The sequence below is a fragment of the Falco punctatus genome (genome assembly GCF_963210335.1).
Source record: "Falco punctatus genome assembly, chromosome: 18".
Classification (NCBI taxonomy): domain Eukaryota; kingdom Metazoa; phylum Chordata; class Aves; order Falconiformes; family Falconidae; genus Falco; species Falco punctatus.
Window position 1 is genome coordinate 4,949,255 of NC_137598.1, and position 27,844 is coordinate 4,977,098.

At 51.1% G+C, this 27,844-nt stretch overlaps 2 protein-coding genes across 2 annotated transcripts in view; one reads left to right on the top strand and one right to left on the bottom strand.

Annotated features, from left to right (window-relative positions):
* Positions 1 to 230: 230 nt before the first annotated feature.
* Positions 231 to 26,914, bottom strand: LOC308054754 (keratin, type II cytoskeletal 80-like; the record flags this gene model as incomplete). The annotated part of the gene is made up of 9 exons (XM_080368027.1): positions 231 to 12,269; positions 12,362 to 12,417; positions 12,790 to 13,010; positions 13,105 to 13,230; positions 13,730 to 13,894; positions 16,462 to 16,557; positions 17,563 to 17,623; positions 22,894 to 23,108; positions 26,588 to 26,914. 9 exons carry the CDS (start codon positions 26,912 to 26,914, stop codon positions 12,067 to 12,069), a joined length of 1,470 nt encoding a protein of 489 aa, XP_080224153.1. The 3' UTR covers positions 231 to 12,066.
* Positions 18,190 to 27,844, top strand: part of LOC308054718 (keratin, type II cytoskeletal cochleal) — a gene marked incomplete at its 5' end in the record, with an annotated part of 32,723 nt that continues 23,068 nt past the window's right edge. The window contains one exon of the mRNA XM_080367956.1: positions 18,190 to 18,257. The remainder of the gene's footprint in view (positions 18,258 to 27,844) is intronic.

Below are 27,844 nucleotides of genomic sequence, written 5' to 3' on the forward strand. Positions count from 1 at the left end.
TGGAATAGTGTGATAGAGGAACAAAAGCCAGTTGTGAAATGCAGATCCATGTCTGAAACTGGATTTGGATCTCACTGCAGACTAAACAAATGTGATTCTGCAAGGCTTCTTAGGTGATAAACACTCAGAACAGGGGCAGTCATGTACGCTTTCATTAGTTGTCTGTTCTGCTTTGTGAGAAGCAGCTGTTTGTTGTGAAAATGTAGGAAGAATTTGAATTTTTTTTCTTAACAGGGTAGAATTTAACTGAAGGATAAGGGAGTGTTGTCAGCCTTGGCTCCAACCTCACCTGCAGCAAATGTGAAGCAAATTAAATAAGGGGGGTAATGTGAATTAGGGCTGTGCTACTGCACTGAGATGAGGATCTGCTTTAATAACGTTAGTGATGTTCACAGGATTAGCTTAACCTGTCAGGAATCTAATGCTAAATTCATCTGGTTAGGCAGCACAATTCTGTATCTGTTAGGGTTTTTTTTGTGAGGTTTTTTGCACCACCTTAGCAGCTGGTGGTGCAAAGGGTATTTGGTGCTGCTGAAGGAAATTCACTCCAGGCTAATTAGGGGCCTTGCAGCCCCTCCATCTCTGACCAGCAGCCAGAGCCTGCCCCAAGCATTCCCCTTTTCTTGTTGCCAGGCCAAGCCTCTCTCAGAATCCTGGTTAAGTGGTGGCATTACTTAGAGTTGAGCTTCACAGCCCATACAGACAAGCAGAGATGCTCCCACACACGCAGATGTGTTTGTGCACACAGGGAACAGGTGGAGGTTTAGCCTCGGATGCTGCATCCACATGCAGGTTGTGCCTGGGCCTAACAGCTGTGCGTATTCACTCTAGTCTGTGCAGTGTCTCCTCCTTGCAGTCTACTTTCTCTTAAACTCCAGAGGCCTGAAAGAGAGAAGACCCCTATGGGCTTTAAGTCCTCTGCCCCTTCCAACCAGCAATTGGTAGGTTCTATTTTTTTTTTTTTAAACCCTTCAGCCTGTAGTGGAAATCAATGTTTCTTTAGCAGCTGCCCATGTCTTTCCTGAGCAGCATTCCGTGCATATTCACGCTGGTCTGTGCAGTGTTTGCTCCCTGCAGTCTGTTTTCTCTTAAATTACGCTATCTGAATTGCTCCTTGCTTGATGTTATTGAGAAACAAGAGCATGTAGAGAGCATTAAAAGGTGAGCACAGAGGGAGCTGGGTGGGATCTGTAAGTGATCCAAGACTCCATGTCAAAACATCCCCACCCCATTCCTTGCATGGCTGGGATGGTTTGAAAAAGCTCAAACTTCTCAATAAATTGTGGAGAAATTGGCACAAAAGTAACTCTAAGGGGCCTAGTCCAGGTCCCATAAAATCCACAGGGACTCTAGTCCCACTGTACTGCTGAAGTTTTGCTTATTCCACTTAGGTTTAAGGTGGCAGAGGAGGGGCAGATGCCAATATTTGTGATTAGCGGCATAAATCAGGAACAAGGTGATGGCACGGTCTTGAAGTCAGGCTGAAGTTGATCTTAAATTTGCCAGCTCTGCTGCCTGTGGACAGCAGCATCCTCAATGCTGTTGAAACTGGTCCCAACAGCCCTGTCATCTTAGCGCTGTCAAGTATCTGCTTTGGGTACAAACCTAGGGTTTATCTTGGGATCAGAGCTATGATGATAGCAGGATTTTAGGAGGCTCAGAAGGAACGTAAGTCCTCAGAAGGAACATAAGTCTGTCTATGCTGATGCTGCCTCTTCCTTGTGCAGCTGGAAGACCTGGATGGACAAGCACAGCCAGGCTGCTGTGGGTTGTTTTCTTTGCTTGAGTGAAGAACTGGGGCTCCTTCCTGGTTGGGGTGGCAATACGATTGGAAGGGATGAGCCGGCTTTGGGAAGGAGGAGAGACTGAAATGCTGACCCTTCCCAGAACCAAGTGGTGAATAGGAAGTGAGGCCAAGAGGCAATTTCCAGTTGTGAGCTGGGTCTTTTAACCAGTGCAGAGGGCTGGATCGTTGCTGCAGTCAAGGGCTGTTTATAAAATCAAAGATGTGACCCTGAGTTGCTTCTTACTCTACCTAAGGTCTCACCAAGGGCTGACAAGCTTCCAGCAAGGCAGAAGTTCATGTTTCTGGGCTACAGTCAGGCATTTTATATTGAAATTCAGTCCCACCAACCGCTGAATCCTTAACCTTGGTCCAACTGGGATCTCCCAGGCCCTTGCAAAGTCAGGGGCTTTTCTCTGGATCCCCTTGCCGTTGTTGCCCTAGATAACATGTGTTGTATAATCTGCAGAGCACCCTCCAGATACGTACGTGGGCGAATCCTCCAGGGAGAACTGAATTCAGCATTCAGGTCAGAACATGTCCCATAGGTGTTTGTTGCCATGAGTATGAGCTGGCTGTCCGGGAAGCTGCCAGCAGGACATGTATGGATGGTGCCTTTCTGTTCCATGCAGAGACTTCACACCACCTTGGTGTGCTCCAAACAGTGCTTTCTCCAGCCCAGACGTGGAGGCTGAATAGTAATTTGTTTGCGGGACCAAATGGCTTGTCTGATGCTAGCTCGGTTCTGGCTCTTAAGAGGGGTAAACGTTGCATGCTGCTAAGTTTCTGGTTCCCCCTGGGCAAATCCAAGGCAAAATAAACTTCAGGATATATTAATTTTTTTGTGCCTTGTGGTCCGCTGCTTTAAAAGATAAAGGCATTTGGAGTTGTTCCCTCTTGTCTAGTTTGTAAGTCTTCTGGGGTCTCGGGTTTTGAGTGTTTCCTGTTGGTAGGCTAGAGCTTTGCTCTGAACTAGGAGAGCAACTCTTCTTCCATGTTGCCCTGATTTCAGGAGCTGGGACTTGAGGCAGTGTCACCCTCTGGGGGAGCTGGCACTGGGGGGGATAAACTGGTGCAGCGTCACTGACTTCAGTGAAGTTACACAGGCTTCTATCCAGTGAAATGCTGAGGGAATGCTGGATTTACACCTTGCTGAGGGCAGCGGGACAGGCATGTGTAAATCTAGAGTGGATCTGCAGCTATGGATCTGAATTGGTGTTATCTCATGCCTTGTCTTGTATTTCTAACCCTGCAAACTGAACAAAAGGCTCCAAATCAGCATTCTTCTGTTGGTAGTGCTATCTTCCAGTCCTGCTGTACTTACGCTGTGCAAAGGAGCTGACACAATTACTTTGGCTACATAAGTCTGTGGAAGAGTTGGAAACCAAGCTCCAGATGTTTTATATTCCGTTTTTGAAGCGTGAACTCTTTCCTCTGTGCATGTGTTGGTGGGGCAGCTCAAAAGGGCCAGTGTTTGTTGGGTGGCAGAGACTGTCAGCCAGGCAAGATCTTGGTGTTGCACCAGGATGTCACCAGCCTGAGAAATGTTGGAGACAAAGGAGATGTTGGGACTCTTGGAGCTGATCTCAGTGCCACAGAGGTGGGTAAAGCTGGGCGCATGGATGTTAGGGAGCTGGGAGGTGTGCAGGCCAGGTTTGCTAATGCTAAAAAATAGCCAGGCCCATTTCCACGAGCAGAAGTTGGTCTGTGATGGCACCAGCCCCGCTTTGCATGAGGAGGCTGGATGCTGGGTGACTCTAGCGGAGGGGCCCCTTGCAGGGCTACAGACAGCCTGCCCTGACCCTCTCCCCAGCGTTCCCAGCCCCGCGTGCTTCCTGCGTCAGAGGCCCCCATGCCTGCCCCGCACTGAGTCACAGCTGGGATTCCTCAGCTCTGAAGTGGTTCCTTCTCTTCTTTCTCCCCCTCCTCCCCAGGTGCTGAGCTTTTTTTTTCCAAAGCCTTGAATTGAAGGGTGTGTCTACAAAATCTTGCAAACACGTGCAGGCCCCAGCAGGAATGGGTGAGCACTGTTCCCATTATGTTATGAATACCTGGCCGATTGCCACGGGGATCCTGCCAGGCTGAGCAGCCAATCTCGAGCACCGATACCTGCTGAGCTCTGGAGTTTTGCTCCTCTCGCTAAGTCATTTCTTTGCAGAGATGGACAGTTTTAATCTCCTCTCAGCAACAGCCATGTTTTTGTACTCACTTGGCCTGCTGCGATATCCCAGTTCCCACGGTTAGCAGCTTCCCAGAGTACTACGCTGGTAGGGGTGGAGAGTTGAGCCGGCAGCTCCAGCAGCTGGACTGCCCATCCTCCTGTGTGACTCACCTCGTCCAACCTGCAATCTCAAATATTTTCTGTTGCCCTGCCCTACACACTGGGCACTGCCTCAGCTCACCCAGGCCCCTCCATGGGTCTCGACTTGATGTGCTGCATCGGGTTTGGAGGCTGCCTGGCGTATTTGTGCACTGGAGAGATCTGTCGGGCTGGGAGGGGGCACAGCTGGGTGGTCTGGGCCTGAACCATCTCCCTTTCCTGAGGGTGGACATTTGCCATGTGTTGGGCTTCTTCCGCTTCCTCAAACGCGCCACGAGCACTTGGTTGTTGCTTGTGAGGATGTTGAGGGCTGTGTGGTTTAAGTAGCCATGCTTAAAGCTAAGCAGAGAGGATGCAGTAGCTGAGACTTCAGACCTCTCAAGTAGACAACAAACTCTAAAGCCCACTTGCAAGCTCTGGTTGCGAAAGTCTACGGAGGCTTAAGGGAGCAGGTCTTCTGTGCTCGCAGTGCCTGCTAGCAAGGTTAAGCCACCAGTGAAGGTCTGCAGTCCCTGCCATGATGTGCTGGCAAGCTCCACAGCTGAAAGCTGTCTCGGGCTCAGCTGGCATCTGTGCAGAGCAAAGATGATGGGTGTGAGGTTGGACATGGTCTCTGCACCGTGCTGAGCTTGGAGCGTGTGAAACCTGGCACAGGCAGGCCCTGCTCTCGGCTGCGAAGTCTCAGTCCTGATCACTGGTAGTAATTTGACCTGACCTTCTTTCTGCTTTCCTTTGTTTGCTCAGCAAAATGGACACCAGCTCATGCACATCTATCCTTGGCATGCCAACTGCGCTCTGGACAGGCTGGCCTTTCCAAGCTCTGATGAACTTGTCACACTGCAAAGGAATGTCCCCATCTCTGCCAAGACCCGATATGGAGGTTAGCATGGGCCACAACCTCACACCCCTCCTGCCAGGCAGTGTTCGTGTCCCCACCTGTGGGCAGAGCTGCTGCTCTTCCCCGTGCCCCTTTGCTTCTCGCCCTGGGGTCCCAGAGACTCCCCGTGCCACCGGGTGATGTGGCTCTGTAGCGTAAATGGCGTGTGTGTAGAGGGGAGGCCGGGTCAGGAGGTGCTGGGAAATATTGGTTTGACTCATGCCTTCCAGGGAAAGAAACATTGCCCTCCCACACACGCTGCTCCCCACCCTTTTTGCCCCCACACCAGGGCTCTGTCCTCCTGGAGGGCTGTGCAAGATGAAATATGGGCAAACATCAAATGGCCAACCTCATTGCCATTTTGTTTCAGGTGAGGCTTCCTCCAGGCCTGTGACGGCCTCGTGGATATGCAGGAATTTGGGCTGGGTGGGGAGTGTGTTGAAGCAGCAGCTGCTGCTGCCTCACTGCGCTGCGTGTGCGAGTCCCTGGCGCACCCGGAGGCGGAGGTGTGGGACCTGTTGGCACTCCCACCCTGTAAGCCCAAGGGCAGCGAGCTGACACAACTCTCCTGGAATCTGTCCCACTCTAACCAGGATTGTTGGCAGGCGGGTACCGAATCTTGGCAGCAGAACAAGGGAATGCTGGTTTCTCTGAAATTCTTGGGCCCGTTTGGTCAGGGCGCTGGCATGCGGAGTCATGGCAGAGTTGGCACATGTATTGCAGAGGCAGGCGGTGAGGCCTGGGGACAGGCCTGTGGGGCTGGGGGCTGGCAGCTCGGGGTCTCTCCTATGTCCTTCCTAGCTGGTAGCAGCTTCGGGGTCTCTTTTTTTTTTTTGTTTGTTTGTTTTTTGTTTTTGGTTTGTGTGGCTTTTTTTCTTTTTTACTAGTCTGGAGCCACCAAGTGATGAGCCAACCTTGTCCTTCATTCGTCTTCTCACCTTGGGCTGGGGGCAGTGAGATGTGGTACCAGGAGCCATTGGGCTAGAAGGCTGCCAGCCCTGTTGCGCACTGGTTTTGGTACTGCTGGGAGTCCCAGCTGCGACAGGGTGATGCATGAAGTCCCCCCGTGATCCAGTTCCCCTGAACCAAAGCCAGGCTGAGGACATTTCAAAGGTGAAGCTTCCTTAGCAGGTTTCTGTCTCCCAGGCACTGTCTGGGAGGTAGAGACCCCAGGGCTGCCCTGAGCCAGCCAGGCGCAGGTGGAGATGAAAACTAAGCAACAGGGATGGCTGCAGGACAGAAGAAGAGGTGTTTCACATGTCTGGGGTGGTGGAAAACTGGAAATAGTTGAAAGAAAGGGGCAACCCAGCCTTGCAGCAGAAAACCTGCGCTCAGCTTGCCCACCCTGGGGAGTCTGAAGCGCTGCGGGAGAGGAGAGCCTGGGCTGGGGTGCTGTCCCCCGTGGTGAATTCAGGCAGGATTTCTCCCCTGCTCTGTGCCAGGTGTGGGGTGGGTGGGTGGAGGTGGCCTCCCCTCCCCTGCTGGGCACACCTGGCCAAGGAGGCAGGCTTGTGGGCAGGGCAGGGCCTGGCAGAGCGGGCAAGGCTCAGGTGTTCCCATTCCTCCCCAGATGGGCCACGGGGAGAAAAATCTGGCCTTATACGGTCAAAAAAGCCAGTGCTGAGGAGGGACATGTGGGGAGGTGTGGATGAACTGATGGGGTTGGGCATGTTTTCCTCCGCCCTTCCCTGTCCTCCCCTCCCTTCTCCAGGTGCCCTGGAGACAATTTCTGCCTTGGCTGTATAGCCCACGTGGCTGATTTCTGGGGCTTGCAAAAAGGCTGTTTCCCCACAGCGAGTGCGGCTGGTTTTGTGTCCCCCAAGAGCCAGGGAAGTGACGGGTGGGCCCGCAAGGGTGCCCTTTGGTGGGGCTGGAGATGTCTTCAAGCTCGGGGAGGCGGTAGGGACGGCACAGATCACTGCCTGCCTGGTTGAGCCTCCTTCCTGCTTGCTGAACTGCCTGCTCTCTGGCCTGGGCCGGAGTATTTGGTTAGGAAAACTAAATTATACCCCCGTCAATGTGATCCCATCTTAGGCTGCAGGCAAATAGGAGAAACTGAGGCACAGTTTTCTCCAAGACCGCACAGGGAAAGGAAATAAAGCTCTTGTCTTTGCCCAAGACCAGGGGAGTTCCTTTTCCCAGCGCCCGATTTCTTGGGGTGAACTGCTTCAGTCCCTGGAAATGCCTGTCCCAGGTATCAGGCCTGGGGGATGAGCCGGGAGGATCCATCTTTCTCCTCCTGTCTTGTGCCCTGTCTCTTGGCTTCACTTCAGACCTGAGCTAGAACCAGGGGGAGCAGCTGTGGGCGAGGTGGGACTGGCAGGTTAAACGGGGCTGGAAAGTGGAGTGAGCTTGAGGGTGTTTCTGGAAGAATGCAGTTGCACTCAGTGGGACTAGGTGTAGTGGAAAGTCTCTTAACGCTCTAGGCCATCCTTTCTCCATCCCAGGAACACATTTCCATCTCTCTTCCTACACATCTTACAACATGGAACATGTGGAGGTATTCCCCCCCCCCAGCTTGGGTACAGAGCATGAGCCATATTTCCCCTGTCTAAATTTCCTTGTCTCTGTGAGCCTGGCTGCTCAGCGCCCCAGGGGGGACTAGAAGATGGGCCGTCTGCTTCAAGACCAGCTCTGTGACTTGTTTTGGTATGAGCCTGGTGGGTGCTCTCTGGGTCTGCGCAAAAGAGCATCCCTGCATCCGGAGGGAAAGGAGAGGTGGGAGAAGAACCAGAAATCCTTCCACATGCAGCTGGATGGCTATTTCAGGGGGAGCAGATGGGCTGAAAGCTGAGCTTCCAAAGGGAAACATGGTTTGTCTCTCTATATAGTTATTTTTAGTGTTTTCTTGCAGGATTTAGCCCAAAGGGGGCAAAAAAGGGGTGTGTGTCTGCAGGCCAGAAAGGGTCCTTGGCCTTTTTCAGCGTGGGGCTGGCAGTACGCTCCCCAGCCAGAGCTCTCGGTGTTGCTCACAAAAGCCAGACACTAAGGAGGGGAACGTAACAGGTCTGTTCCCTGGGCTGATGGGATCTGATTGAGGGAGGTGTTTCTCGTTCTTGGTAGCTCTGTTGGGAACTAATTCACCTTCCTCAAGCAGATCCCCAGACTGATTCAAAGTGTGTGTGGGCTATGAAGGAACGAGATCTCCGTCTGTGCGTGGTGAAATGAATCTGGGCCAGCCAGGCTGGGTTACAGGCATGGTTTCCACCAGGACATGGGTTCTTGGTGGGTGAGGAACGTGCTTTAGCTTGGGCGAACCTTTGTGCCTTACTCCCTTCGTAGTCTCATGAAGCATCCAAGGAGTGATCCTGACCATGGTGTCCTCTTGTTGTGTGGGAGCTGTTTCCCTTCTCCCTGGGAGGCTGGGCGTGCTGGAAGGGAGGAGGGGGTTGTTTGGGATGTGGCAGCTTATGGGATCCAGGGCTTGTGGAGGCCTCTGAGCTTCCTCTGGAGGCGTTTGCAGTGGAGTCACCTGCCCAGGAGAGGGAGCCTGGAGCTCACACTTGGGCGCTCCCCACCCCGGGAGCGCTGCCCGGGTACGCGCTACCCTTAGATGTGGTCTGGGGCTCAGGCTCTCCCTGCTTGGAAGACAGCAGAGGAGCTCTGCTGCTTCCCTCTCGTCTGCTCTGGCTTGTCTTCTGGACTCCAGCCCAGTTGCTGTTGTGCAGATGTGAATATTTCCCTGGTGATCTTCCCTGCCAGTCTGCCCCACCAAAATCAGCTCTGCCCCCTGCTTTCAGCGCGCGGATTTATCAGTCCCTGCGTTTTGCCCCTGGGCTTTGTCTCGCAACTGGGCCGTGTCCTGGACATCTGATGTCTCCTTTCCCCACGCTTGGGCAGATGCTCCAATCTTTGGCTCCAGACAGGGTTTGAGATCATCTTTGGGAAGCCTCTTGCAGTTGAAATTGATACAGCTTTACCTGGAGATGGCTGTGCTTTGGATTGCAGAGATGTAGCTTGCCAGATAACACAGATGGGCTTGCCTTTATTCCGCCAGTCTCCTTAGCAGCAACTAAATCTGGCCGCTGTGTTGATTACTGTGCTGGCTCAGCATCCTTGCCCTTGTAGGACTGTCCCCCAGCAACCTAAGGGGGATCAGAGATCCTCAGTTGATGGTACTGCCTGGTGTTTCTGAAGGGGGCAAGGGGTGTGATTCCCTTCACTGGACAAAGAAAAAACATACAAAACTCCCCAGTGGGTTAAACAGCTGGGTTTAGAGCTGTCTGTGTGTCTGGTGTGAGAACAGCTGCAGAAATTATTGCTGAGGAAGGACTGGTCCTTCAGATGAAGTCAGTGCTTAAGGCGTAGTATGGTGGAGGGGAAAGGATAGGTGCATGGGCAGGTACGAGTGTCCCAAAGCAGTGTGACTATCTCTGGCATAGCTCAGCTCCCATCAGTGCAGTGCAGGAATTATTCTGCTGCATAAAATCCTTGCCCTGGTATGATGTGGCTTGACGTACACTCTCCAGTTGTCAGTGGGGAAACGGAGGCACGGAGCAGTGAAGTGACTGAGACAGTGAAATAGTGAGTTGGGTCCTTCTCTCCTGGGTCCTGCAGCAGTGGATGAACCCAGGAGTCCAGCTTCCCTTGCTCTGGCCTTGGGGATCTTTCCCAGTTCTTTGAGTGGTGAAGGCTCAGAAGCAGCAAAAAAAACCCCAAAACCCCCATATGGCAGGGAGGGAACAGCTGGAAACTCTCTTCTTGCAGGACTGGGCTGCTGTTGAACCCCTGCCCTTTCTGGCCTGGCCTGTGAGCACATGTCTCTGACCACCCTCTCCTTCAGCTCCCCCAGGTTGAATGTTCAGGTCTCCCAAAGCCTCCCTTTCCATTCAGCTTTCATTCTGGGCAACACTAGCTCTGTGTTCCTCCTTCCTTCCCCCCCGCCGCCTCAGCCCCACCCTGCCTTACAAGGATGCCAGGCTGTTCAGAGCAGTCATTCATCTCCTGGGCCTCACACACCTCTGGTGTCCCTTCAGCCTTGCACAAACCCAGCATTGTTCCTCCAGCTGGAAGGGTTCTGCTGGCTCCTGCCTCCAGGGGAAGCTCTGCACTACAGTGCTGCCTACTTCTGAAGCTGGGAGTGGCTTGTACAACTGGGAGCTCACTCTTAGCTTCCCCCTTTCCCATCCCTGCCACTTTAGGCAACCAGGTTTAACAGGTGGGGACTCTTTCTGCTGGTCTGGACTGTCCTCCCATCCCCCATCCTCTGTCTCTGTACCCTTTGAGCTAACCCTGAAAGCGCGGTGTTTCTTTCAGGTGGGCAAAACAGCAGAGCAGAGATGCTCCCCATCTCAGGTCTCGTAGCACCTCTAGGGGCCTTGTCCATGTTGGATCTCCCAGATAAGTCCCTTGGAGGTGGGTGGTTTTGAGCACGGAGCCCCAGGAGCACCCCTGTGCTCAGGAAGGGCACCTCTGAGATGAGGGGCTGCATGGAAGTGCATTTCCACAGGGTGGCTTTGGGCCCCATGTGCACAGAAGTTCCCCTTTGCAGAGGTGCAAGGGGAGGCTTTGTGGAGGTGCTACAGTGGTGGGACTGTGCTGGCCTGTGCGGTGACCCTTCATCTCCTGAAACATGCTTGAGCTGCTCTGTGGTTCAAAGCCACGTGGGAGCCTGGTGGCAGAGGAGCAGCGAGCTCCCCAGAGCCTTGGCTGCTGGCTCTGTCTGCCCTTCCAGCCCCATGTACTTCTCCCTGCGCACATGGACCACACAAATCACCTGGGAAGTGATTTCAGCTGTACTTGGCTGCCAGAGTTTAGCCGGAGCCCTCAGCTGAGACGTGCTGGTGACTGGGGAAGGAATTACTGTTTCAGGTGTGCTGTGGCAAGAAATTCAGAGAAACCAAACACTCCAATGCGTGCTGTATGACACTCTGTGCTTTATTAGAACAGCCATAACCCCAGAGAGCCAGTGTTCTGGTTACATAGACACTATGTTAGTAGTCTATCCTACAGAAGTGCGCAAATACTGTGATGCGCTCAATGGAAATATGCCAAGAGACTATTAACAACTCCTCCTGTGAACTCAAAATCTGGGAACTCAAGTGGGGCTGCATGGCAGCGGCTGAGGCCAGAGCCTGGCCTCGTAAAAGGAAATACTGCAGGGCACTGTCAACGTTGGTTTGTGCAAGAGGGCCGTGGAAATGTCAGTGGTGAGGCCAGAACATTCCCCCCACCTAGCTCGCGGGGCGACATGGCATCTACAGAGTTGGCTCTAGTAGCTTTGGTGTGACGTGACTGGTGTGCGTTGGAAGTGTCAGCCAGGTAAGGTAAAAGCTGCTGTGTAAGTTCAATAAATACAAAGACAAGTCCTACTTGTTGTAAATGGGAACCAGCGTGCCGTTTGTAGGACCTAGCACCATGTGTGTGGAGTCTGGAGGGCCTTTAGGGGAGACCGACAGATGCTCTCTGTTAGAGAGACAGCTTAAATAGAAGTTTTGAGGAGTTTTAGCTTTGGTGGCATGGGGAGGAACAAGGGGCCACCCAAAAGGCAGTAAAATCAGTTAAATACTCTGAGGTGGCCAAGGATCCCCCATTACAGCCAGCATGTTTGTCATCAGATATGCAAATCCACCTGGCTCAGGTTGTTCACCTGCATCTCCCCACCAGCTGGGTTTGGAAAGCTCGGTGCTGCCTTCCTGTGAAAGCCACATCGGTGGATACCTCACAGACCTGCACAGAGCAGGGACAGAGCAGAGAGAATGATTTTGTAATACTGATACAATGGCTGGGCCGGGGGCGCCTGGCTGCTGGTGTAACGATGCTTCCCCTCCTGCCAGGCTTCCTGTAGGTAGATGTCAGAGGCTGTGAATGCAGATCTTCCGGGGAAACAGACCTAGGGAGGAAGATGCTGGTGTGGTTAATGTAAAAATGGGAGAATCTCTAAAATCCTGGGTTGGTTTATGCTCGTAACTGATAATGTTGCTGTTAGCTGGGATGTTGTAAAGGCAAACTAAAAGAGACAGCCTGGAGTGGACTCTGGTCCTTTGTTCCTCAGACGTTGGCTTGAGTTCAGGAGAAAGTGCTTTGGCCTCGTTTGGCTACAGATGCCAACAGGCCTGGTGTTCATGCTGTGGGGCTCCGTTTCTCCTAGGAGCATTCTTCAGTGGGCAAGGAGCTGAGCTTTGGCCGGGCACCGCTGATGAAGGCATCTGCTTCAGGTGGCACTGTGGTGGCACTGTGGCTTCTAGAGGGCAGTATCTTTGTGCCGGCTCCGTCTGGCTTCGTCTCACCGTTGGTGCTGTGTGTTCCTCTGGCAAACAGCTTGGAGTTTCTCAAGGTGCTGGCAGAAACTGCAGGAGTGGGGCAGGGGAGTGAGGGTGGGGGGTTAGAAACGTTTCATTCACACTCTGCTCTAGCAAGCTGTATGAATAAAACCACTTACGGTGCTTTGGTCTGGAGCGGATGGTGCTGATGACTGTGGGTATTGGTTGCTCCATGCTGTGAACACAAGGACAGTCATGAGGACATGTATTAACCTCTGCGATGCCGGGGAGCTACAGAGGACTCGAGTTTGGCCCATGTGAGCCTGGCCTATGTGGGCAGAGCCAAGTGCAGAGCTGCATCGTGAAAGGCTAACTCAGCAGCACCTGGGCAAAGCATCATCTAGAGAAGTGCTGGAGCCCTCCAGTCTGGGGAGTCTAAGAAAAACTTCAGAGTGAGAAACAGGGCTGAACTGTGTGGGGACTGCTGGGATTTATTCTTTCCTTGATCAAACCTTCAATACCAGACTCAAAGCTCGGGATGTCTGCTTTCTCCTAGGTGTTTGGGTGCATCCCTTCCCCTCTTCAGCCACAAGGAAGCCCAGCTTACCTGCTCTCCTCCCCTTCCATCAGCTTCCTGTAAGTGAGAATCTCCACATCAAGTGCCAGCTTGATGTTCATCAGCTCCTGATACTCTTTCACCAGGTGAGCCATATCCTCCTTGCTCTTCTGTAGGGCTTCTTCTAGCTTGACCAGTTTGGCTTTGGCATCCTTGAGGGCCATCTCACCGTGCTCTCCTGCTTCTTTGATATGCTCCTCTAAGTACAGGCACTGGTGTTGCAAAGGGAAAAGGGTGGTGGAGGTGTTAGGCATGCTGTAGTTTCAGATTGTGTGTCAGAGTTTTGTCGCCCACCCCAGGACGCACCTGGCTCTTTTGGGACACAATGCAGGACCTCAGTTTCTGGATCTGTATGTTCAGGTCCGCGATCTCCCGTCGGCTGTCAAGGAGGTGACTGCTGTAGGTGCCTGACTGGGTGCTTCCTTCATTCAGCTGCAGGAGAGATGGAAGACTGGGTTATCTGTGCGCCTCCCCTGCTGCAGCAAAGGATTCTGCAAGGATTCCCACTGCCCTTGAGGAGAAATGCCTAGCGGGAAAAATAATGGGTGTGTGGAAGGACTTAGGGCTCGTTCTCATATCCTTGTCTGGCTGTAGCTGTGCCAGGTATAGAGCACTCTGTCTCTTGAGGTTAATCGCATTCTTGCCCTGTTTGGAGGAGGCACCAGTGGAAGGTCATTTGCCTCTTAGGAGGGACAGGGAGATGGCCTTGCCTTTCTCCACTGACAGTATGGAGAGCCTAGAGTGATGAAACTACTAATTTACACACCTGTGTTAGGAGGAGTTGATCTGGGTTAGCACCCTGTTCCTCCCTCAGTTCCCAGCTGTAGTCTGTCCCTCCACATCTTGCTGATTCCTGTAGTTTCTGGGCTGATCTCTCTCCCTCTTCTTTCCCTGCCTCTCCCCACTATCAATCAGATAAGGAGACAAATACCTTTCTCCTGGTAAGTGCTTCAGCCTCCTCCCAGCTCCGAAGAGCCAGGGCTTCATACTGGGCCCTCACTTCTTCCACAATTCTGCTCAGATCAAGTTTGCATGCATTGTCAATTCCCAGTACAACAGAAATGTCCTTAATTTCTGTCAGCAGCTCCTCGAGTTCCTGAAGAGCAAAGAGAGAATAGGATTGAGATATCAAGTAGTCAAGAAAGCTATGAACTGGGAGAGAGCTGGACCTGGGCAGGTAGCTAGGCAAAACATCTTCCATACGCAGTATGGAAATGGTGAAACTTCCTAGGTTTTCAGTCTCTGAAGTTTGGGAGCTGGTACTTTCTCTGGGAAATCCAGACTCGGGCTAAGGTGTTGGTTCGGGACCTTTGGATACAATCTGTTAAAGAGTCTGGTAAAATAGTGCATTTGTACTGCATCAACAGCAAGTTAATTGAACTGGTGACCATGCTTCAGTCTCTACCAGTATTCAGATGGTGGGCGTGTGCATCTTGGGCAAGAGACAGGGCAGCATGAACTGTTCTGCAGGCTGGTGGTGCTGGGAAGATGGCTTTGCCCAGCTCTGCTTCGCTACCTGGAGAGGCTGTGGCTGCCGCTTGTGGTGTTGTAGTCTGCTTTGTGGCTAGTTAGAGAGGAGAGAGACAGGACCCTTCTCTGAACACATCCACCGCTGGCAGACCTATCCCACTCCCCAGAGCTGCTCTCCTACGCTGGGCAAACTTCAGCCAGCACGGGGGAAGGTGGAACGTGCGCACACAAGCTGCAGTATCACTGACTGGGATATTTGCTCTTGATAGCTGACTCGGTCACAGCTTTAGAAAAAGGAGCCAAACAATGAGTGCAGACTCCTCTCAGTGAACCTAAAAAGGACCCTTAATCCATGCCTGTAAACTGCACTCCTGGGTGGTTTGTATCCAGGCAAGACATGACTTGACATTGAGCAGATGGTGTAAACATTCACTTGGCAGCTCCTGCCCAGCCTCAGACTGTTCCTGCAGGGGTGTCACCCTTATCGGTATCTCTGCAGTTGCTTCTGATTTACACCGGTGTTAAAAGAGAGCAGCATCCATCTCTCCCCATCTCTTACCTTTCATCTCGATGTTTTTGTTCTTCTCTTTTGTGCTGAGGGCTCTGATCTCTATTTAGAGAAGCATTTGTATACCTTGTTTGCCTTGCCTTCCCCTGACTGGGGAAACAAAGGGTACCCTGACATAGCGATTCATGAATAACAGAAAAATACCTCTCTGCTCTTCCAAAGACCAGGATTATCAATGTATTTTTCCCCCCCTCTGTATATAATCCTTGAGCCTCTTTGTTAATCTTTGAGCAGGTTAATAGCTGTATGAGAAAATGCAAGTGTATTGCAAATACTTGAGCATCCTCTGCCAGGGGAGGGGGAAAAAAAAACTCCAACCAAAAAACCTGGTGGCTCATTAATGAGGATTGAGGCTGGGATTTTCTTCTGATTCACACCAACGTGCTGTGAGCAAAGCTGTCAAGCAGTTTTCCTCATTTGCCCTTACACTGGGTATGTGTGCCTATATGTTGATGTCAGTCAAATCAACAGGTACAGGCGAGAAAATGACTAACCTGAAAACAAGCTGTTGAGAGGACACAGAGAGAGAGGAAGAGATGGAGGGTAATTTCTTTGCATGAAGCATGGGTGAAAAAAAAATTGTGCAGCCTTCTGCCAGAACAGCCGTGTGGAACCTGGAGGAAATTAGCTCAAGAAGAAGATACTGACAGCAGGATCTGATTTCCAACTACCCCTGTATTCCTGGTGCAAGGCAACTTAAATCTTAGAACTTTAGAGAAAGTAAGGTTTCATGGTTAGTTGCAGGCAGGGCATGTGTTCTTTGCAGTTCTGATATTATGCAGGTCCTTCTGTCTCTCTGTGTCTCAGTTTCCCCACAAGGAATGTTGACATTCCTCTGTCAAGCACTTTAATTGTTTTGGTAGAATTTAGACAAATCATTAGTATTCCCAAAACACGGCTGAGCCTGCTTGGTAACATTTTACAGGCTCTGAGTAAGTGGCTGTAATGGCTTTACTGGGTTTGAGTAGCTACAGGCACGCTGCAGCCTCTGGGTTTGTGTGAAGGGCTGCAGCCTCTGCGTCCTTGCCCCCCTCAGTGACATAACACCTGAGTGCGTGCTTCCCATGAGGTGGGATGCGTTACGTTGGATTGTGCTAAAGAGCATCCAGCACCTCACCCAGGCTCGCGGTGGCTTGGCCCGGTTCGTTGTGATCCCTTCCTCTGAGCCTGAATCGGACACAATGTTCCGCTCGCTTGTGACCTGGGGAGCCTGGGCCATGGGGGTTAGGTGCTGAGCCAGCTCCGGTGTTGGATGGGGATTCCTGGCTGTTAGAGGGGGGACCTGCTGGAGTAGCCTCCCTGCAGGAGCTGCGGGGCAAAAGGACCTTCCTGGTCAACTTTAAAATGCACTCCTTTAGCGAAGGGAAGGGGATTATCTCATGAGACCCTCAAGCCATTTAATAGTTGTCTGCAACACCATGCAACTTCCCTGGACAAGCTCTCATTTTGGTGTAAATCTGGAAGAATGCCCTCTCTGTAGTGGAACAGGCCACAAAAATGTTGTGGGGTTTTTTTTCCCCCTTTCTTCTTTTTTTTTTTTTTCCTTTTTTTTTGCATAGTAGCTTGTGTGTTCCCGGGCCACTTTCCCCAATTGATTTTTTTTTTTTTTTTTTTTTTTTTTTTACCTGCTCATAGACGGTTTTTTTCAATTCCATCAGCTCTTGGAGCCCATTGAGTTTTACCTCCAGCTCAGTTCTGTGCAAGGAGCTCACGTCTAAATCCTACAGGAGATGGAAAGCATATTAATCAATGGTTTGGCTTTGAGTTAGTAGCCAGAAGTCTTTCCCACTGCCGCCTCCTCCCCCAGCAAGTGCCCTGCTTGCTGTTTATTGGCAGGTACTTATGAAACTGCTCTCCTGCTCTGCAAGTAGGGTGGCTGCTTTGCAGACCTTTTTCCTCTGCTTTTTTAAATTTTTTTTGAGTGAGATCTTTGGTGGAAGTCTCAAATGAGGTAGGGTGGAGAAGGAAACAAGTAGGGCAGGTCCATACCCACTCATCTTTTGTTCACCACAAAAAGCACAGGTTATTGAAAACTCTGATGCCATCCACAAAAGTCACCAGAACTGCCCTTACTGGTCGATGAGTGTGTCAGGGAAAACATGCAATTAGCCATAATAATAATTTGCGGAGAACGTTTCCTCTGTCTAATAATACCCTGCATTCGTGCACCTTGGATTATTTTTTTTTTTAATGTAAAGGCTGTGCACAAAGCCTCCCGTTCCAGTTGATACTCAAATGCACCTACTCCTGGGGTGGGATATTTAAACAGGATGTGGCCATGTGACAGGGAACAAAAGCAAACACATTTATCAATTTCCAGCCTTTCCCAACCTACGATATCATTCTGAGAGAAAACATGCCAGCGAGGAGGGGTGTTGCCTCAGAGGGTCCTGGGTGCAGACCCCTCCAGGCCAGGTCTAGCCAGTGCAGTTGCAGCGTGGTTGGGTGCAGACATGGTCTGACCCCCTGGTGCTTCCACCAAGAGCCACGGGGCTTTTCTGGAACTGCGGGCAGCCCATGTGGACTTTTTCTGTTGAAATGGTGACTGTGTTCACCGCTCTGCTGTCCTCCTCAAGACCTTATTACTCCACAAAACCTCTGTGGTACAAGGACTCTGTTCAGAGCTAGCTGAGCCTGGACCATCTTGCCTCTCCAGGTTCTTCTGTGACTACACAGAGCTGGTGGGTGTAGAGGTGTGCGGATGAAAAGCTGCTCTTGCCACTGACCTTTTTGAGCTCCGTGAAGGTGTATTCCATGCCGCTACAGAGGCGAATTTCATCCTCGTATCTAAGGAGAGTGAAAAAAACAGTTAGAAACTACACATGGCGAGAGCCTCTGGGATGCTTAAGGTTGTCTTGCTGGCCCCAAAAAGCGTTGGCATCAAAGCTGTCTGCTTTTACTGTGATGTCCCACCTCCTTGATGTGTGCCAGACAGCAGGGAGAGGTATGTCTTAAGTGTGGGCATCCTGGACAAGTGAGAGGACAACAAGCTGCCACATGCCAGCTGCTCTGTACTAACACCATGAGTACTTTAAGGCTGAAGAGCCCCAGAGTAGAGAGCAGGTATCTTTAATTCTCATTTAATTTGAGGGCTGAGCAGCCTCAGGTTAGCTCACATTTGCTACAGAAAGAGAGAGCAGGCTTGGAGAAGTGGGGTGTGGTGAGTTATTCTGTGAAACCCAGTCGCATGCCCAAAGACTCCTAAATTTTCACCCTAAGCCTTCCTCTTCTCTTTCTTTCAGGTATCCTCAGCATTTAATTTCCAGAGCCCGAGAGTCGTCTCAGCGAGAAGACTTTGGCTTGTGAAAATTCCGAGAATACCGGCGTGGTGTCATAACTTAGCCTAAACGTAGTGCGATTTGCGAAGTAACGCAGGACCTGGCAAAGCAATTCCTGGAAAACAGTGCCCACAGAGCAGAAGGTAACAAAACCCGGATAGGACAGGGTGGAGTCCTAATGGCTAAATATCCAGCAGAGGAACCAACCCTGCAGGTGTTTAAAAAGAGGTTTGATAAGGCAGGACCAGGATAGCAAAGACATAGTCCAGGGGCAAATGCATTTCTGGATGACCAGCAGCAGATACGGGAGGGTAGCTTAGGGAAGGCGCCAACCCTTGTTGGCTCTCGGGACAAGCGTGTGGCTAGCCCTAAGGCTACTAAAAGCAGGTGTCTGACCAGGAAGCCACGAGGTCTTTTTTTGGGCCTGGTGTATGGCCAGCAGCGGTTTGTTCGTTTGCTGTGCAGGAGCGTTATGTGATGAGTGTTTGGTATCTCCCGTGGTGCTGCTGGACACGCTTTGGAAATGTTGGCTTTTCTGCTGAGACCAGGGCAGGTTGGGCGCTCAGGGAGGTTGTGGCTTCCCTGCTTTCCATGATACCTCACGCTCCTCTGACCCTAATGTGTGCATAGCATTTCCAGGCTTTGAATTAAACCTTTCAGTGCTACTTACAGATGCCACCAAGTTGATATGGGGAAGGCTGAGACCTTTGAGAACGAGATAAAATTGCATCTCCTAACAGAGTGATGATGATGGTAAAATTGGGAATGACAGCCATATTCCGTTGTTTGGTGGTCTGGTCCATCATCACTCCAGTTACTCTCAAGAGCCTTCCCTGCTGTTGTACAAACCTTTAGGAGAAAGAGGAGCTGTGCCTCGCTGCAGAGAGAGAGAGAAGGTGTTGGCAGTGCAGCACAGGGGATCACGCTGTGGGGCAAGGGGTTAAGTCCTGCTCAGGAGCTGGCCTGAAATATCAAAACCAGCTCCAGGGAGCTGGGGCTCCCTCGACAGAGGGGATAGCGAGGGCAGGGAGGGGACCTGACAGTCACAGCTCTACAGTTAAGCAATTTTAAGGTTCTTCTTGAGTACCCCCGTGATGTTAAAACTCACCCTCTCCTTGCCTGCTTTTATAACGCCAGGTAGCATGGCTAACGAGATTTACTTGTCTGGTTTCTCTCCTCTTTAGCTGGAATGTTAGCTGTGCTGCCAGCAACTATGTACTGCGCTTAATTACAGCCTGCCACTCTTCCTTCATCCTCATTGCACCTCAGCCCAATCCCAGTCTGTCCCAGCCTGCCGAAGCACCTTCACGCATTGCCAAGCGTTGACATAATCCTGCATATTGAACAAACAGCACTCCTGACTGAAAGAGAGCAGGCCCAGCCAGCCAAACACGCTCACTGCACAGCTCTGGAGGGACCTGGCGGCCGGGAGGTGACTCATATGGGGATGGAGCATTCCACAAACACACTGCAGCATTTATCTCCTTAGAGATAATCCTTAAGCAGTCTTGCATTACGGTGTTAAATCCATCCCATCTCGATTCGTGCGCCTAAGACACACCTGAGACAGGTGTCTAGTCGCCTTGGGCTCCTTCCATAGGCAGTGAAGCAAAATCAGAGGTGAACCAAATCCCAGGCAGACTGTGTTCCTCTCTGGATGTGCCTTCAAGACTATTTTAGGGTGAAGATAGAACGGTGGGGTGAATCTGAGCCTGGTAGCATGACTTTAAGTCAGTCTTCCTCTTGTGGAGCAAGGAAATGGGGCAGAAAGCAGCTGAAAACCAGCTGCAGAGGTTGAAGGTAGAGGGTTGTCAACTGTCTGGTTTTCAGATTTGACTAACGTAGTCGTTGGATCTCAGAAGTGGATCCTCTGAGGGCTGCATGCCCCATATTTCCCTGCTGTATCTCCCCAGTGCCACTGCAGGGTAGGTCAGCGCAGGCAAAAATTCCCTGCCTTCTCATTCAAATGGCTCTTTGCATGTGCAAATCACACGTGTGGGGAGCTGAAGCAAACGCTTTGTGCAGATGGTGCACCTCTGGGCAGTCATCCCTACTCAGGTGTGGTTTGGTATTTGATTTTTAGCTTGACTTCCTAAAGAAGCAGGGTTTGAGATGCTGTGCCAGTCTCTAGGCTGCTTCCCTGTCCCCTCTCCACTCCCCTCTGCGTTTGGAATTGCTGGTCAGTGGCAACTAATTTGGGGAGGGGGTGCGAGTGTCCCAACTAAAATCTCCCGTGTGGTTTTTGGAAAGCAATTGCTGGGTGGAGAAGATAAACAGATTAAGGCCTTACAGAGGAGCACGGGCAGGCACGTTTCACATCGTAAGTGATGTATTGCTGGGCAGTAGCCTGCTTGAGTGGTCACCACAGGTATGGCGCGTTCCATCTGGAGCACCCCAGCTTTGATGAGAACATAACCAGTTAAATTATTAGCTTTTCCTCCCCAGAAAAACTTTCCCTTGGGAAAATAAGCCTCCAGAGGAGTTGGAAGCCTCCAAAATTTGCATGGTCTAGACAGACCGTTTGCTCTAGAAAAACAACTGGGCAGAGGCGGCTTTCTCGAAGGCGGCGTGCAGGACTCGACAGAGCCAGCGTGGGTTAGGACGGGGTTGGACTGCTGCCTGGAGAAGGCTCGGCAGAAGCAGCAGTTTCTCTCCCCATGAATCACTAACCGCTGGGAGCAGCGCAGTGGATTGTCACAGTCACAGAAATCCACCTGCGCTGGCGTTGGGTGTTAACAGCGCCCAGTGGCAGGGTGGGTTTTGCCTGTTCGTGGCTCAGGTCGCCCCTGGCTGGGCTTGTGCCTTACAGCTCACAAACGGGAGAAAGCGGAAGGGGAAGGCTCTGCAAGTGAAGGAAAAGTGTTCTGAGGAGCTGTGTCATTTCTGAACGGTATTTTCCCCGTGGCCCTGTAGTTCACAAAGTGGGAGCCCTTCTCAGGAATGATAGTTGTGGTGGTTATAAGCTGGTAGCTATTGTGGATTCTCTGCTGTCTAATACAGCACACATGCACATCCTTGTCTTCTCTGTGCTGGGTGTGGCACAGGTCCTGTTCCTCTAGTCATTCTCTTTATTTAATTTTGAGGGATGTAGCATCCCTATCGTGTCTTATCCAGCTAGGTAGTAACTGTCCAAGAAAATCAAAAGGTAGGGGGAAACGCACAGCCAGCCTGTGTGTGTAAGCACCTTAAGAAATCAGGCTGAAAAATAAGTAAGTGCCAGGCATAGGCAATTAACGAGGCAATTACTGAGTACAAGTATGAGTACAAACCGTGAGAGCAGACAGGGGTGACTGATCTGACGTTTCTCCACCAGCCCAGCCATTTCCTAGCTGGGTTTTCCTGACTGTCAGGGAATAACCCGAGAAGTATCATTTATAACTGCAGGGCCGCGGAACAGTTACTTCCTCAGGGAAGTGCAAGGAAGACCAAGTGCTCCAGAGAGGGAAGGCAGGTCTTAACCATTTTAAGGCCGGGAGTAAATGGCACAGTCCATATTGTGGCTTTGATCCAAGCTCAGGGTTCTACCTGTCAGCAAAGCAAGCGTCAGAGAGCCCCGGGCTTACAGTGAAACCAACATCCCAATAAAGAGAAGACAGACACCCACTGTGGAGAATTCAGGTATTTCTAGGCACCTGGGTATCAGCGTGTCACTTCTGGAAGGATGCTGAGTATAATGGTTTCACAGAGAAGGTCAAGAACCAAACTCCTAGTTCCTATTCCTGCTCCGCCACCAGCTTGCTCTGTGAGCTTAAGACAGGCATTTAATTGCTGTGTCTCCGTTAGTGTATCTGTAAAGTGGAGGTATCAGTCCTTCCCCTAACTGGCAGGCACATCAGGTAGCTGGTTTAATCAAGGTCTGCAAAGAGCTGTAAGACCCTGGGGCTAAACTCTCTAGAGGGGGCACTGTTATTGTTTGTGCATCACTTTGTACGTCAGGAACAGGTTTGGGCTATTGCCGCCGTGATGTCTATCAGTGCCAGCGAAAGGGCAGTAGTCCCTTAGCATCACGGGTTTTATTTGACAGTGCCCATACGTGGCGGCTCTTTGCTACAAAATCAGCATGGAAGACTCCAGCGATCTTGTGCAGGCAGATGGGTGTAAGTGTAAGGGAAAGCATCTAATTGTGGATTCACCTGTGGTATGCAAATGACAGCGATAATAAGAAAAGCATTGTCTTCTTGAATGAGCCATGGCACATCTCAGATGCTTTTATCTAAAGATCTCAAAGCTCTTGGCAAAAGCATCGATAAGCACATGGCAGCTGGTCTTCCCTTAAACTTTCAGCTGCCTCAGTATTTTCTGTCAAGAGCTTTTCTGGGTAAAAGTCTGACTTTTTGGTCAAAGCAGAGTTTTGTATTAAATGTTGTGGGGCGAAGGGGGAAAGAAGGGGATGTTTGTTAATAGTAAGCAGCCTCGATCCATAAAACAGTTTGGCAAGAAAGTTCTAGTTTGTGATAATAGTGTGGAGAATAAACATTTCTGTGTTTTTGGCTGTCATTCCCGATAACACTGTTCCTCAGAGCCTGAGGCATTTGTCAGATGCCGAGAGCTCTTTGGTATTTTGCTTTTTATGGGTTTGCTTTCATCTCTAGTTAGAAGAGGCTAAGGTGCTGACTTCTCCAATACACAGTTCTTTGCACACCAAACTAGGAATTTTTTCCTGGGAATACCAGTCTATCCTTGTTAAATCAAGCCCACATTCCTCTTTGTGCCCACAGCTGAACAGGTACCTTTGAAACACATCCCCCCTTGTAACCGCCAGCTAGGCTGGGCACCTACTTGCTTCGGAAGTTATCCATGGTGTTCAGGACCCTTGTTAGCTCTGCCTCAAGATTTTCCTGCTCGTAGTTCAGTGCCTTCATCTCTTGATTCATTTTGCTCATGTACTGGTCGTAGATGGCCTTGATGTCCGACTCGGAGTGGGAGTTGTCTTGATCCTTCAAGAAGTTCCACCTTGTCGTCAGGATCTTGTTCTGCTGCTCCAAGCACTGGACCTGCAGGAGAAGTTTTGGAGACATTCATGACATTGGCCAAAATCAAAGCTGATGGCTCCTGGCAGGGCAGGAGATACTGAACTGGAGACCTTGAGAGTAGTGAGAAGCTGCTGGAATCAGCAGAGATTTCCAGGGAAAACTGAGAAATCCTCTGAAAATTAGGCCTGAGGATGGAGGGTTATAGGGGCTTTTAGAGGTTTTGCACATTACCTACTAATTTATTTCTTGATTGAACATGTTCACATCAAACTGGCATCTTTTATTAAGTCACTGAAAGATAAGGACTGTTTGATGCTAGTCCCCTTCGCCTGTGGACCTACTGAAGCAAAGGCTGAAAATCCACCACAGCTCACACATGGATGTCCAGGGCGAGAGAAAGGCAGATTTACTGCCTCGGAGTGGCACAAAGATAACTGCTGTCAAATCTGTTAGATTATATGGTGAAGTTGGAGTAATGAATCAGAGCCCTGGTTTGTATTGCAAAGCAACAGAGATGAGGCCTATGGGAACTGGAGAGAATAAGCGAAATAATTACAGACTCCACGTGAGGTCTGTGTGTGCATGCGCCTGTCTGCTTGGAGAGGATACACCACATTTCATCCACCCACTGCTTGATGAATCTGGCTCTCTTCTTTCCTAATATTCACAATCTTAACAGTAACGCTCAGTATTTGACAGTTTTCATCTTCAAAGCTCTTGGTTAACTTCAATTAATTATCTAATTGCTACCTCTCTCTCCTACTGCTCTGCGAACAAAACCAAACTCCTTCAGCCACGTTTTGGCTGGTGATGTGCGAGTTGCCTCTGCCAGTGTCCTCCCCTCTGTTGCGGGGATGATTCAGTGCTGACACCGTCACCGTGCGGGGTGCAGATGGTATCTGGCCTTGACCATCAGCTTTGACATTAACTTTCTGTGGCCTGAAGCGGCATCAGTGCAATGAAGAGGCAGAGTTCCAGCTGCTGACCGCTGCACAGATGCACGTGGTGAGAGATGGAATCTTTCCCAAAACACTTCTTGTCTGGACAGAGAGAGAAGCAGGAGCAGAGAGGAGCCGAGCAAATCAAAAGCACTCGGATGCTCACAGTCAGTTCCCAGCAGAAGGGATGAGAGTGTTTGGATATTACAGGTCTCGGTGTCAGAGGCCTCATCCTTTCTTCCTGATACCTTAACCCGTGGCTGTAGACATCCCATCAGTCGTCCAGTCTGCTGACTGGCTGCTTTGTCCTGGTACAAAACCAGCACAGCGTGCTGTGTGTGTGCAGATGTCAGGCTGGGAACCAAGAGGATGCTGCTGCCGCAGAGCCAGGAAGGGGCATTGCAAGTGGCACAAGTAGGTGGCCTCTAGGGCCATCAGGAACTAGCTGGGCCACTTGTACTCTCGGTCTGAGACATCTCAGGGGCTGTGACAGAGCATCCCTCTGCGGGGCTGGGGTCAGCCTGCAGGTTGGGCTGTAGCAAACAGCCTCTCGTTTAAGGCAGCTTCCCCGTTTGCTGCTGGGGCGCTAAACGATCGAATGCATTAGCTATTGTTCTACGTTCATCTTTGACGCTCAATCAAATCTCAGGTCCTGACCTTGCTCCTGATCTTCAGCTGCTCTTTTTCTCCATCCTTGACACTCTTTCCTGTTCCCAAACCGTACCTGTCCGCTGGGCTGAACTGCTTACATCCTGGCTTTTTATGCTGTGTCCATCTTAGCAGAAATTCTTCCTTGCAGAGCCTTTTAATGAGAGCTTTGCAGCAGAAGAATCACCCAGATCTGGCCTCACTTCTTGGAAAATCATGCCTGAACACAGAAACAACGAAAGCTTAGTCCTCAGAGGCCTCTACCTCTGTGCTGTGCAGGCTAAAGGTAGGGCTTCCAACAGGGGCTCCACAACTTGGCTTTTCCCCTTCTCCCACCTGGATGGAAAATAAATACTAGCAGATCTCGAACAGCCTGCTGGAAAGCCATCAACAGCCAACTCCTGAAGCTAATGTGGTCGTTCATCTGAGGAATTAGCTGCTCAGGCCTGAGACCATCCGAATTCCTGATTAAAAAAACCCCAAGTTCTCTTTGACAAGGAGGTGTCATTATTTCCACTGGAATGTGGGCCTGAGGCAGATGGCTGAAGTTTGCCACTTGAAGCTGCAGCCTTCAAAGCTAAACGCAGGAGCTGCTAGCACTGAAGTCCAAGCCACCCAGCTAAGGTGGGGTGTTTGTATCTTCTGTCCATCGCGCCCTGTAGCGCACGCTTATCAGCAGGCTGCCCGCTTGGGTCTGTCAGGAAACCTGGAGGCTCTCCCACTCCTTCCATCCCTCTTTGCACGGAACAGGCTGGTGCTTGTGGCCTGGCTCACGTACGTACTGTCGTAGCGTGGTCTTTTTCCATCTCCGCCATCCTTTCTGCTGAGCTCTGGTTTCTGAGCAGGGCTAACATCCACGCAAACCTCGACCTCTGGGTCCAGATAGTCAAAGGACCAGTCCTGTAGCATGTGCGACACGACCCACCTGGGTGATTTCCAAACCAGGGGTTCTCCAAATCCACATTGCCGAGGATGCATGTTTGGAAAAGCACGGAGGTGGAGGCTGCCAAGCCCCTCCATCCAGGGTCAGCCCCCTGCTACCACCACAGGCCTGTTTGCACAGGTAGGTGTGGTTGGTTCACAGCTATTCAGTTTGGATAGATGCTACGGTAGGTTCCCCCGCCCTTCTCCTTCCTCTCCAGTGCAAATTCAGGTCCTCTTAGAGGTAGAGTTAAAATCCCAAGCCATAGTAGCTTGGCATTGAGTGCCTGTATTGTAGACTGCAGTGAAGCAATCCTCCTAGGAGATTACCATCTGTTTACAGAGCACCAGGGCTTTGCAGAAACCTGCCCCAGCTAGATGAGTTGTTTTCCTTTGAGAAAACCTTCTGCCTTCTCATGGATCTTAAGAGATGAAAGCGACACTTTCTTGGCTAAGCATGCAACCCCTCGCAATAAAAACCACAGCGGAGGGAGGTGGGTGGGGGGTGTCCCCTGCCCACCACGTTGCTCTGAAGGTGAATCTCCAGCTCTCTTTGGCAGTTGGAGAAGAATTTGAGCTGCCGCCTTAAACGGCGTCACCGCCCATGGCTGTTTGTCCACTACGGGATCCAAGGCCTGCTGTCACCGGCACCGTGCCTGTGGCCCTGCCGTGCCTGCTCGGGCAGGGCTGTGTCCCCGAGGACAGAGCTGCCTGCCCTCCCAGGGACCCGTGGGGTGACAGGCAAGCGAAGGAGATGCACGGGCTGCCCGATGCTGCTGACCACGGAGGCAGCCCGGCTTCCCCAAGAGGTGATGCTAGGCCCTTGTTAAAGCAGATAGCGCTGAAGGAATAACCGATTAGGCAATTAGCTTAATTTTCAGAGCCTGGCAATGGTTAGCTGAAGGCCTTGATAAGTCTCCCGAGCGACTGGTTAGTGCCTGCTTCCCCACCACCATCCTTTTCCCCGTGCTGCACCGTGGTAGCTCACCTTACCTTCTCAATTAGGGTCACGAACTGGTTGTTGAGCAACTTGATGTCCTCTTTCTCCTGCTGCCGCATGGCTTGGAAGTCCGAGTCGATATCGAGGTGCATGGGGGCCAGGAGTCTCTCGTCGATGGAGAAGGAGGGGTAAGGGGAGCATCCATAACCAGCATCTCCATGGAGGCTGAGAGAGCTGTAGCCGTTGCTGGCAAACCCGCTGGGACTGCAGCGGCCCAGGCGATCCGGGGACGGGCTGGCTGCTTTTCCTCTGCTCATCTTCCCTGACACCGCCCAGGAGGAGAGGGAGCCACTGGTGAAGGCTTTGCAAGGGTTAGTCATGCTCAGCTTGTGGCTCTGCAGCTCGAGGGGAGGGAAAGGGGGAGAAAAAAAAAAAAAAAAAAAAAGATGAAGTTTTCTCGCTGCTGCTGCTGCTGCCTCAAAGGGAAGGAGAGTAGTGGCACGCTGAGGAGTTTGGTCGGCTTAATTCCTGTCTCCTCTGCTTGTGGGTTGGCTAATGAATTACAAGCACCTGTTCTCCTATGTTCATTAAACGGAGGAGGGTGTAACCGTTGATGTAATCCAGATCAACCTGTTGGCTTTTTTTTTTTTTTTTTTTTTTTCCTTCCCTCCTCTGTCTGTACCCTCCTTTCTTCAGGAGCTTGTTTGTGTGGTGAGGGCACAGGCACTCGCAGCAAAAACAAATCACTCGCAGGTAATTTGCCAGGCCCCAAGCAGCTGCTTTCCTCATCCTTAAATGGTGAAGAAAGCAAAGGTGCTGGGCTGCAGCAGGCTCAGGGAGCACTCGGTGCACGGAGCCTGGGTTCAGCCCCTGGCTGGTTTCCAGTCAAAATCTGCAGGAAGAAATTGTGATTTTTTTTTTTTTTTTTTTTTTTTTTTTTTGGTGGGGCTGCGTTGAAAATTGTAAAGCAAGAGTCTGAATGGGCTAAGAATGGCAGGGGTTTGGAAACGCAGCTCAAGCTCATCGCGATTAGAGGCGCTTGTGGTCTTCCTCTGCCCGCGTGGGCACATTGCAGAAGCTTCTGGAGCTCTGAGTGTTTCAGGGATGATAGGTCTGCTTTTGAGGCCCCTGGGTGTGGGGACCAAGGGTCCAGAGGTTATTCAGGCATCTGGTCTGGCAACAACAGAGACTTTCAAAACCTGTAGACACCGAGTTGGATCTCAAAAGTGCCCAGGTCCATCTTTGGCCGACCACATTCCCGCTCCTTGAAAGCCCTTTAAAAGGTTTTTGGTGGAGACACCAAAACCCAC